Below are 12,457 nucleotides of genomic sequence, written 5' to 3' on the forward strand. Positions count from 1 at the left end.
CCAGCCTGGTTTTGTGATTGGTTAAATTATTTCTGTCTTGCCTTTAATCCAGCAATTTAACCTGAAGTCTCACTAGACAGAACATGGTTTGGGAGATTCCAGGAACATGGCCCAGAGACACTCCAACATCACCACCAGTACCATTAGAGGCTGGGGCTCTTCTTCCTGGCAGCATCCCCTTGGATCAGGGATCGGGAACCTGTGTCACCCTCCTGGCATTGTCAGGCTCCAACCCCTATCAGTCCCAGTCAGTGCGGCCAATGGTGACAAGAGTTGTCCTACAACACCTGGAGGATGCTAGAAGTTTCCCAATTCCTCTTCAAGAAGCCCAAGCACTACCAGCAGCAGGTCCCAGGCTGATTTCACTTTATCATAGGGATTGAAAACTTGTGGACTCCAACTTCCACCAGCCCCTGCTGCTAGCACAACCAGTTGTCAAGGTTGATGGGAGATGTGGTCCAGCAACATCCAGAGGACCAAAGATCCCCATCCTTGTTTTGCGCCCTTGAGCTGGTCCTAAGGCATTTAGGCCTTAGGAGCGACATGTTGTTGCCCAGATGGGTGGGGTACAAATAAATTATTATTATTATTATTATTATTATTATTATTATTATTATTATTATTATTTGTGTTTTTTTTAAAAAAAGCACAACTCCACAAAGTTATTACCTGGCCTATTTGCAAGTATAATCATTAGAGCCTAGCCAGAGTTCTATACTTAGCCCAAGGCTGGGAAGGGAGAGGGGATTTTCGTTTGAAGCCCTTTGGCCTGAAACCAACCTGCTGCATTTAACTCACGCCCATGCCAGCAAGCGATTCCCATGTGTCCAACTTTGTCACTCTGGCTGTGCTGGACGGGTCTGGGGTTCAGAAAGCTGGGAGAGGGCTTTGGGGAGAAGGGGATCTCTCCCCAAGGCCTCTTATTCCTCGACTAGGCGAGGATGGTCTCTGGCTGTCGCTCTGTCCGGCCAGCAGCAGCAGCAGCACCCAGAAGGAGCGTCGTGTTGGCCGGGCTCGCCGAGGGTGATGCGCCGCGACAGCTAAACCGGGGATAGGGTTTCAGCGGCGACTCTATATATAAAGCAGCCGGGGGCCCTGATGTCAGCGCGCTAATTAAATTCCGCCGGGCCGGGCGGCTTCTCTGCGGGGGCTTCTCGGTCGGGAGCCCCTCCGAGAGAGGCGCGCAGAGGCGGCGGGAGAGCCATGATGATGGACCTTTTCGAGCCCGGCTCCTATTTCTTCTACTTGGACGCCGGCGACCATGGAGGCCTGCAGGCCCTGGACATGGCCGACGAGGGGTCGCCGCTGTACCCGGGCAGCGAGGGCCCCTTGTCGCCCAGCTCGTGCCCCGACCAGCTGGCCCCGGAGGCCGGAGGGGGCGGCGGGGGCGACAGCAGCAGCGGCAGCAGCAGCATCGGGGGCGACGAGGAGCAGCACGTGCTGGCGCCGCCGGGCCTGCAGGCGCCCCACTGCCCGGGCCAGTGCCTCATGTGGGCTTGCAAGACCTGCAAGCGGAAGTCGGCGCCCACCGACCGGCGCAAGGCGGCCACGCTGCGCGAGAGGAGGCGCCTGAAGAAGATCAACGAGGCCTTCGAGGCGCTCAAGAGGCGCACGGTGGCCAACCCCAACCAGCGCCTGCCCAAGGTGGAGATCCTGCGCAGCGCCATCAGCTACATCGAGAGGCTCCAGGACCTCCTGCACCGCCTCGACCAGCAGGACAAGAGCCACCAGCAGCTCCTGCTGCCCGCCAACGGGGGCGCCGTCGGAGACGCCTTCGCCGGCAGCGCCAAGCAGGGCCATGTAAGCGCCACTGCCGCGCGCAAAAGGCGCGGTCGCCTCCCTTAGCCCCGCTCCGAGTTGGCGAGGGGCGCGCAGCCGGGCCAGCGGCGGATCTGCTGCTGCTGCTGTTGTTGCTGCCGCCGATCGGCACTCCCCTTTCGTGCCAGCCCCCTGCCCCACTCCCGCCCCCAACTCTCTCTCTTTCTCTCCTTCCTTCCTTCCTCAGGTGCCCCCGCCCGACTTCTTGAGCCCCTGCAGCGCCGACTGGCCCAGCGGCTCGGAGCATTCCAGGGCGCTGCCCATCGGCGCCAAGGAAGGTAAAGCTCCACACTGACAAGGAGACTGGGGCTGTGGGGTGGGGTGTTTCATCGGGCTGGGAGACTCGGGATTGTTGTGCCCCCCACTACGCCCTCTCTTCCCCCACCCGCAGCCCAAATGCTTTCACTTCGCAGGATTCGCCTGGTTTGGCTACTCACATTTGCGCGCGCGCGCACACGCCAAGTCCCACATTTCTGGCGCCGACGGGTCCCCTGGAGCAGCCCTGCATCCCAAGGGATTCTTTCCCCGAGAGATGGCGGCTGGTTTGGAATGGAAGGGGAGGGGGAGGCTCACAGACGCCTTTGAAAGTTTCTGCCCTAGTAAATCAGGCGCAGCGCGATCCTAAGCACTGAGCTGAGCAGGACCTCCTCTCTACAGCGCGGGTACTTCAGTTTGCAAGCGCGCTCTCTGTCTTAAGGAGAAGCGCACAGAAGGAATCCCGACGTTTCCTTTCAACACCAGCTGCGAGTTGCACCTGTTCCGCTCCTTTATCAGGCCAAACCTGGGTAATCTCCCCAATGCGTTTGCTTTCTGGAGAGCTCCCGTTGGGAGCGTGAATTGCCTCGGGAGTTGCTTGCAGGATCGCAACACACCGCACCCCCACTCCGTCCTGCGCTCACTGACTTGGAAGCGGACCCGATTCTTTCAGCGGCACATTTCGCAATAGGTTCCTCCTCAGCCTGTGATCCTAAAAATACGTCCTCTGAGAGGCGCAAAATCCCCCCCATGTTTTGGGCTTGTGAGTAAAATCCTTGCTGGAAATGAATGGGATTCACGTTTCTAAAAAACTCCCGGTGGGGGGGGGGGGCTAAACCTGGCAGTCTGCTGCATCTGTCTAAGTGGCGTGTGTCCCAGAAAGGTGATAACACACGGAGGGGTCCCCTGGGTGGTCGATCTCTCCGTCATTTGGAATAGATCTGCAAGGGATTCCGGCTGCCAATCCTTTTAACGATGAGACCCCAACTCCTTGAATTCGGCGGAGGAAACGAATATATATAGGTGGTAACCAGAAGTGTCAGCCCGGTGCTGACAATAAATGGCCGGATTCAGAATCTCCACCACCACGATTTTATTCTAAACTGCCTGCCCTTTGCACCTGACTTTGGGTTGGTAGATCTTGGCATTCCACCTTTTTGCAACAAAACAGATCTGACGCGCCTGTCCGCCCCTTCCATGATCAGTGTGTGGGTCTTTGAAGGGCTCCTGCCGTGGGATTCTGTGGGTGCTTTTCGGTTCAGAAACACAAGTGGCTCGTGAGGAGGATGGGGCCCCGATCCCGCGTGCGCTAAACTGCCTTTCCCCCCTTCCAAACCCAGGGAATCCCCTTGGCGACTCGTCCGCGTCGAGCAGCCTCCGTTGCCTCTCCTCTATCGTGGATAGCATCTCGTCGGAAGACCGCAAAGTACCCAGCGGGGAGGAAGTCGTGGAGAAGTAGCCGGCCTGGTAGTATTTTTGGAAACATGCAGCAGCCCCGCAAGGGACGGTCTCTCTCTCCCTCCCTCTCCGCCCCTCCCCCTCCTCCACTTCGCCCTTTGGACTAAATCACAATTAATTTAATCTTCTGGAAATCCTAGATGGGGTGGAGGGCGGCGTTGTGGAAAAGAACACACAGCTGAACAAATAAAAACGCATCTTCTTAAAAGGAAGTTTTGCCCTCCGACAAAAGTGCGCCGGCCCGCTTGCATTTCCACCCCGCCCCCCGCCCCGCAAAATCAATTTTCAGAGGTATTTTTATTTTACCGAACGTTGCCTCGACCACCCCAACCCTCTCCTTTTATAATTAATATATTGCCTTGTGGTTTACTGAGGGTCTTTTCTTTGGGTAACACAGTTCATTCCTGTTTGAAGGAAGTTCCTGGTTGCCTTGTATTCTCTTCTCTTTCTCTTTTTTTAAAGTTCCTGAGATTTAGGGTTTGTGTTTGCGTGGGTTTTGTTTTTGTATATAATGTTAGTACTTTTCTTTATCTCTTATTCCCTTTTTTAACAAAGACAAACAAATTATTATCTATTTAAAATGTGGAAAGTGATCCTGTATATAAGAAAAGCTAGATAAAGTTTCCAAGGTTGTAAAATAAATCGCTTTGTGTAAAAAAAGAAGCTATGCTTGAATATTTTTAGCCTTTTGGCGTTTGTGTGATTCAACTGAAGACTCTAAGCTGGCGGGGGGAGAGGGAAATGATATGGGTTCTTCTCTTTCTCTAACTCCGACCCCCAAACAGGAACAATGGGGACCGCTTTTTCAGAAACGTACTACCGGTTATTGAAACGGATGGCATTTCCTCGTGCGTGGGATTATTTTAAGATCGAGCTCTGGCCATTTGTTCTACTGAAATAGTACGAGTGCCTCCTCTGAAGTCATCAAATGAACGGGACAACAGCAGAGTAAATGGCTTAGGAACAGAAAGAGCGAGAGAGAGCACTTTCGTTATTTGTAGCTTGCCTTCTTCGCTTGTCGCTTTTACCCAACAACCTCCCGTTCTGTATGTCTGCTCAAGTCGCTAGGCCTCATGCATTCAATGAGCATCTACTGCCGCGAATCCACGCTTTTCTTGTTCTTTTGCCGGCTTTCCAGAGATCGCTCCTCCGGGTGTGCCTTTTGCATTCGATCTCTGCATATTGCCAGGATCTATTCCTCCTCCCCTCCCCCCATTGGCGGGTTGTGCGCCTGGGTTGCACTCCAGCCTTGTTTGAAGCAGAATGGATGGGCGTGAGATCCAGAGGCTCCGACAGGAGGCTGTCCAGTCCCTTGAGATGTGGAGAAGGGGCGTCTCACGTGATGAAGGGGTTAAGTGGCTGAGAGGAAGGGGCCAAGCGCGCACCTCTGGAGGAAAACAACCCGCTTCTGAGGCCGGCAAGGCGAGCCTCTTCCTCCCAGGGAGAACAGCCCTTAGTTGTAACCAGAGTTGTTTATCATCCCAGGAAGGGGCGACCACCAAGAATCCACAACCCTCCCCCCACGTCTCTCTTCCCTGCCCTCCTCCTGCGTCCTCGCCAGCCTCACCACGCAGAGAGAGATGCAACGTTTCCAATTCTCTGCAAGGCGCTTTGTGGGTTTGTCCCGGTTCTGCGTATTTTGTGGTTTGGTGCTGCTACTTTAATTATGTTCTGGGACTCTCATGATGTTTATGATTGCAACTTGTTTAAATTGTTTTTACTGTAATGTTATGGTTTAATGCTGCAACTCGCCCTGGGACCTTAAGTTAAAGGGCGGGTAAATAATAATAATAATAATAATAATAATAATAATAATAATAATAATAATAATAATTAATAATAATGATCTCGAGGGTGGCAGATCTCTCAGCCTCTCATGCAGAGACTGCTGATCTGGAGATTTTCCCCTGCCTTCGTATCTTAACGGGCTGTGGCTGTCCGAACATCATTCTTTGCATCTTCCTAAAGTCTCGATCCTGTGTTAACTTACTTGGGAGTAAGGCACATGGAAATCAGTGCGACTTTCTTCTGAGTAGACATGGAATCTGTGCACGTGTGTGATTCACAGGGAAACTTGCCTCTGCCTGATTATTATTTTTTATCATGCTCCATCCTCAACAGAGAATAGCTCAGGCCTGAGCTGTTAGTATGATAGAATAATCATGATTTTTTTCAAGCAATCCTGCATCGTGTCGCCTTCTAGAAGGGCAGTTCTGGGCCCGCTTACGCAGGAGTAAGGCCCTAGGACTGACTTCCGAGTAAAGAGGAATAGATTCACGGTGTCGATTCAGTTCCACGGGTTATATAATTTCGCCTGACCTCAACATTTTGTCCTATTCTTTTCAGTAGGGTTTATTCCCGAGTAAGTGCGCAGAGGACTCCAATCTGGCATCTTAGTTACAAAATGAGAATTTCACTCCGATATTTTGAAGGTCGCCTTCCAATCCAAACTCTGGAAGCCGATTGTGTTCAGAGAATAGTCCTTTTTACACACTCAGCCACTCCAAACCTGTAATGTTATCTGCACGATTTCATATATATTGCGACTGTCATCAATGCAGGCTCACGTCACAGTCTTCTTAGCGACTTTACATCAAAGTCCCACTGAGTCCTAAAGCGTTCTACTGCATTGTATGGAGAAAACCCTGGTTTATTATCCTTAGAGCAATTGGATTTAGCAAATCTGTGTGTATGAAGAGCAGCCCTTCGCCAACCTAGATGCTGACCGACGCTTCTCTTTTATTACCAGCAGAGTCTTTGTGTCTTAAGGCCTAGAAACTTAAACGCTGTCCGTGTTTTTAAGTTGAAAGGGTCTGCAGGGAAAAGTCCCTCTGCCTTGAGAGACCAAACTGTCCCTGGCGCGACTCTGCCGATCTCGAAGGCGGGAAAGCTTTTAGGAGCCCCAAACCACCCGAAGGAAACAGCAGCCAGGAACGAAAACTATCCTCTCCCCCCCCCGCCAATGTCTGTGCGTCCCCGCCTAGTCTCAGCTCTTCCTTGTGATATTTTAGCCTTACCAAACGGTGTTGGGTTCCCCTTCCGTCCTTGTCTTCTCCCTGCAAAGCGCAGTAACGTGAGAAATTGTTTGGAGTAAAAGGGACTTCCAAGAAGGTTTCTCATTAAAGAAAGAAAATAGTCTCTCTCCCCGGGCCTGCACCCCTCCCAGCCCAACGCGACCTCGGGGGCTGCAGCCAAAGAGACCCCGGGTGTGTTTGCAATTACACTGTTTGGATTTGATATTAAGAATGATAATCTTTACCTAACTCTAAAGCCAAAGCAAACGCGGCCGTTGGAAGCACAACTCTGGAGAAAGATAAGCAGGTTTTGTGTCTGAATCTAGTGAGAGGTCTCTCCACCCCACCCCACCCTTTATTTGCTCCCCTAAGCCCACCCACCAGGCCAGGGAGAAGGTGGTCTGCAAAGGGAACAGCTGGAGAACTAAGGCAAGAGATTTATTCGTCTTGGGGCTGATTGAAACAAGGTCAACTTTACCTGCAGGTTGGACTTCCTACATCCTTGAGTTATCTGATGGACCTCAGAGATTAGGAGATCTTCCCGCTCCTGCCCCTAGCCTCACATCCACACCAGACAGTTAAGGCGCCTGGTTTTCTAAAAAAAAAAAATCCTGGGGACTATACTTTAACCCACATGGAACTACAATTCCCAGCACCCTTAACAAACTACGGGGGAGGAATGTGCTTGGCAGTTCTTTGCATTGAGAAGATAATGGGGTGGTCGCAGAGGCAATGTGTCTGTTACTGCAGAGCGTCTATGGGCAACACACCAATAATAGACTGCTTTGTCTGTTGTTGTTGTTGTTGTTGTTGTTGTTGTTGTTGTTGTTGTTGTATATTTCCTGCCATTTCTCCCAAGTGGACACATGGTTCTCAAACAGTCTTCCATTCAGGCACTGTCCAGTTCCAGACTTGCCGGGTTTCAGCAAGCTGATGGCCTCATGCACCCTCTCTCACCATACCATAACCCAGGCTTCCTCAACCTCGGCTCTCCAGATGTTTTTGGCCTACAACTCCCATGATCCCTAGCTAGCAGGACCAGTGGTCAGGGATGATGGGAATTGTAGTCTCAAAACATCTGGAGGGCCGAGGTTGAGGAAGCCTGCCATAACCAATATGGAGCTTCAGAGAGCTCAAAGCGCTTCACGGTAGTCTTCACGACAACCCTGTAAGGTAGGGCACATTGTTAACCCTGCTGGATTCTGATGGTTTTGATCCACTAGAATTTTGATAGCTTTCAGATGGGTGTTAATGTTAATTATTTATTATATATATATTCTTTAATTAAAGATAAAAAAATTACAAATGCACAGAGTAAGATAAGATGGGGAAAAGAAAGGGGGGGAGAAATAGAACCCATGTAGAAAACAAAACAGAACGGGGAGGGGGAGAAAATTTGTATACATTTAAAAAATGGTTATTGTTGTTAACCAGACCTTAACCTAGTAAGGTACTGTATTTATAAAAATGAAAATTGGAGTTCCTCATGCACGCAAGTTTGTTTGTTTTCAGTGTCCATGTGATGCCGTTGTCATCAAAATGCGGGGCCAGCACCCCCCCCCGAGGCCAGGTGTGGCGGGGGGGGGCACACGAGGTGCCAAAATATATTGGCCTGGTCCTGTCAAATTGCCAGCCCATACTGCACCCCACAATAATAATAATAATCCAATTTACCTTTTATAGGTGATATCTGATACATTTAAAAAAATGTTGTCATTGACCCCTTTGCAATATATCAATGACCTGTTTAGAGTATTACACGTACCCCCCCCCCCAAGCACCCTTTGTCATGTCAACAAGATGGTCATGGCCCTTTGCTGAAAAAATAAATCCACCTCATCTGTTTGCTGAACACTTGTGGTTCTAGTAATAGAATCCTGAGCATGGAGCCAATCCGATGCTCTTTTTCACAATGCATAGACTCATACAAAATAAATAGAATGCATCGTGAATCTGAACAGCGTTCCATCTCCTCCACCCTCAACAGCACGCAGTTTCGGGGGAACTCTAGTGGCTTGAAACCCAGCAGTGTATATCATCTGAACCCGGACCCCAGTTGGTCATTCATCCTTCCAGTGAGAACCAACAAGCTTCCCCACCTCACCCCGCCGCCTCAGCTAGGATCCATGCTCGAATTGCTTGCTTTAATGAGCATCTGTTGAATTCATTTCTAGCCTTGTTTAGATGGGGCTGGCTGGCTGGTGGTGGAAGGAGCTGAAGTCACCAGCTTGTTTCAGAATGCCATGTTGTGAACCGCCCTGAGATCTACGGGTGAACTGCGGTATACAAATTTAATACATCCATAGATAGTCATCAGTTTGCCAACCAGAGAAACAGTTGCCTGGAGAGAAACGCAGCCAGCGCCTTTGGAACATGGAACCCGGGACAGCGCACCCGTGGGACCAAAGGAGTCCCTGGCCTCTTGCCCCTGGCCTGATGCTCCCGTTGCCTCCCGCAGGCCGCTTTTGATCTCGGCCAGTCCAGGCCAATGGCTTCTGCAGCTGGGACGGAGCCCTCCCGCCGCTGGGGCAGGTACGGCTGTGTTGACATAGGTGCGCTCTCGGGCGCAGACGGGCCCCGCAGCCGAGTAGAGGTTGGGGGGGAGGGGAAGGGGGAGGGGATCTGCCAGCGGCGGGGGAGTCTTTGGGGTCCCCTTGAAGGTGCCAGCCCCCACCCCGTATATGTTGAATGGTGAAAAACTGAGCTTTCTAAGGAGGAAATCATTTCCTTGAGGACCAGCGTCCGGAGCTCAAGGTTTTTCCTTGTCCTGTGTTGCCAACTCAGCCATCTCCATCTGAGCGCGTCTTTGTACAAAATCTCTCTCTTTCTTTTACCTGAATGTTGCCCCGTGCCCCCCCTCCCCCAAGCCTTCTCTTCCAAATCAGTCGCGGCTGTCACGCCTTCCTAAGAAGTTCCTCTGTCCCCTGAACACTTTGGCTGAAGGCGCATGGCTGCAGAGCCGCAGGCATTCCTGACAAAGGAGGAAGCGACGGCAACATTTGCTACCCGCCTTTCACCATGAGATCCCAGGGCGAGTTACAACAATGTGAATTCCCCGCCCCCCGTATTAAACTCAGTTAAAATGGTGGCCATGTTATCAATCTTAAGACTGCCTTTCTTCTGTCATTTACTTACATCGTAAGAATCTTTGCTGTATACAGTTGTACCTCTGGTTACATACGCTTCAGATTATAGACTCTGCTAACCCAGAAATAGTACCTCGGGTTAAGAACTTTGCTTCAGGATGAGAACAGAAATCGTGTTCCGGCGGCACGGCGGCAGCAGGAGGCCCCATTAGCTAATGTGCTGCTTCAGGTTAAGAACAGTTTCAGGTTAAGAACGGACCTCCGGAACGAATTAAGTTCTTAACCCGAGGTACCACTGTACATCAAAAAACCTTGCGTTTGATAAATGCAAAGATTTGCAAACTCCTCCCCCACACTGTAGCAAAAAGGTAAGTACTGTATTGGAATTTCCACGGGATGTGGAACAGATCCTGTGTAGCAGAAACATACGCAAAAGTAGGGGAGCAGGCCAGACTCCTTGTCCTTCGATAGTTTTGACAACTTATTCTGGCAATGAGAGCTTAGTTCGTCCTTGACTTCCCACTGATTTTGTATACTGGCTGGACCTGGAATTGGAAGCAGGTTCAATCTCTAGCCAGCCTCTCGTGTGCCCTGCGTAAAATCTTCACAGCTCTGTAGAGGCCTCTGAAAATGTCGGAGAGGGAACGGGTCAACTTCTTGCCGGTTCTCTCCCCTCCACGTGCAACCTTTCACTCACTCAGTCGATGCCCGGTTCCCACAAGTGCCTCCTCCGGGGGAGAGGGCTCCTTTGCTCCCCCACTCCCTGCTTCTCTGGTTCCTCTCTCCGGCTGGACGTTTGCAAATTTGTTTTGAGATCGGCTTACAAAAAGGGAGCCGGCTCCTCCGAGAGATACCAAATGCACTTTTGCTGGAGTGACGACACACACAGACCAGCGCTCCTTTTAGCAGGAGAAAGCAGCCGAGGACTTTCCCAAAAGTTCTGGACAAAGGAGACGAGAGCTGACGTGCTGTAAGCGCAAATATCCCTTCAATAATAATCACAACGAAGGCTGGAGGGGTCGCTTCTTACTCAAGAGAAAGAAAGAAGCACTGCTCTGCGTACACACCATAATTTAAAGCGCATAGCTTCCAGGAAAGAATCATGGGAAACTGTAGTTTGTTAAGTGTGTTGTTAAGCTCTGTGAGGGGTAAACTACAGTTTCCATGGTTTTGGGGGCGGTGTGCTTCAAACGCCCTCATCAGGTGCAGCCACTGGCTCGAGAAAAATTGATAGTATTGTTGGTTCATTTTTTGTTTCTCTGTGAGGGTGCATCTAAACTCCAAATAAACTACGAAAAAGACTCAATCTCTCTCCTTCTCCCGGGGAAAAAACCGAGTTTTTTCACCAAAATCTGAAGAAATCTTTTATTGCCCTATATTTTGACAGCATTCCTGTAAAGGCACTTTCCCCTCTGCACTTTCAGACGTTCAGCAACTCCCTGATAGAAGCACGATTGGCTGTCAAGTAATGATTTGGGGCTTCGGGACTGTTGACTTGAAAATGTGCACATTCTCCATAAGCGAGCTTTTTAAACAGCACATTGGCGGTGAATATGCAAAAGCTACTAAGCGCTTTCTGAGCAACGCCTGGCGAATGTGCACAATAACTGGCGTCTCTGCACATTCTCCATTCAGCCCACAAGAATCAGCTCTCTCTAAGAGCTAGTGGTGTATCCTTCATCCAGGCTAGTTCTCGCCTTCTTAACGATTTCTTTTCGACTGCACCAGCCATGCTTCCCATCCCTTTGCGCATCTGCTCGAGTATTTGATGCCCCCTGAGGTCACGAAGCAACAAGGCGAGCGACGCGCAGCGCTTCTGGTCCTCCTGATAGGAATCAAACTGTATTATTAGCCCCGCTGCGAGGCCCTCTCAGCCACCGAGCTGATTTGCAGAGAAAGCGCCCTGGAAAAGGCGGCTGGCGCTTGCAAAAGATCAAGTTTATTTGTGTTCTTCGGAGGATAAATCGGTAAACGGGTTAATTTTCGCCCCTGGGGAATCCGCGAGCTCAAAACCTCCATCGGAGCCAGTCCTCGAGTTACAGCTCACCAGATACCTCTTTCTTTGCTTGGTGGGCGATTCTTCCCCGAAACCAGAGGAACGGATCCGCCGGTTGTCCAGAAGTTTATTTTCTACCAGCGTCTCTCCCTTTGCAAACTGCTTTAGAGGAGCGTTCGCCAACCTGGTGCTCGCGACAACCCCCATGAGCCCTAGCCAACGCTATGGTGGCTGGGAAGTTATTAGGGGAGAGAGATGACTCAAAACATTTACCTGTATCAAGTGGGGAATATATTCAAAGCGTGTGTGAGAGACAGACACGCCTGTGCTTTATAATAGGCAGAAATTGCCCTCGCTAAAATGAAAACTTTATATTATGTATTAGCTTATTAAAAATTATATATATATATATATATATATATATATGAATGAAAGAAAGGTGAATACTATATATATATGCAGCATTCACCTTTTCTTAAAATATTAATTGAAGGCACCTCTGTTACCTTTCGCTTTTATTTATTATTTAAAGTAGTCCATCATCAATTATTATTTATGATCGATCCACACCAGTGAAGATGGACGTGATCGCCAATTCTCAGTAAAATTTCCAGGTTTCTTTTTTTTGGGGGGGGGTTAAGTGTATACATAGCCCTAATCACGGCTTTCCTTTGAGCAGCGAAGGGACTCAGCAATTCATCTGTTAATTGTTCATACAATTTTATTTGTGTACGCCCCTTCGAATACCTTTTGATTTACTTATTACTACTTCTCTTTCGACGCTTTTCAACACTGAAAAATAAAGTGTTTTTTAATTTTGAAAAAGTAAC

General features: G+C 49.9%; 1 protein-coding gene across 1 annotated transcript; it reads left to right on the forward strand.

Moving 5' to 3' along the window:
* The first annotated feature begins 838 nt into the window (after positions 1-838).
* On the forward strand, positions 839-3,921 carry MYF6 (myogenic factor 6). The gene is made up of 3 exons (XM_081927911.1): positions 839-1,800; positions 2,006-2,096; positions 3,414-3,921. The coding sequence occupies exons 1-3, from the start codon at positions 1,204-1,206 to the stop codon at positions 3,530-3,532; spliced, it is 807 nt and encodes a 268-aa protein (XP_081784037.1). The 5' UTR covers positions 839-1,203; the 3' UTR covers positions 3,533-3,921.
* The last annotated feature ends 8,536 nt before the right edge of the window (positions 3,922-12,457 follow it).

This window comes from Podarcis melisellensis (assembly GCF_964234715.1).
Source record: "Podarcis melisellensis genome assembly, chromosome: 10".
In the NCBI taxonomy this organism is placed as follows: Eukaryota; Metazoa; Chordata; class Lepidosauria; order Squamata; family Lacertidae; genus Podarcis; species Podarcis melisellensis.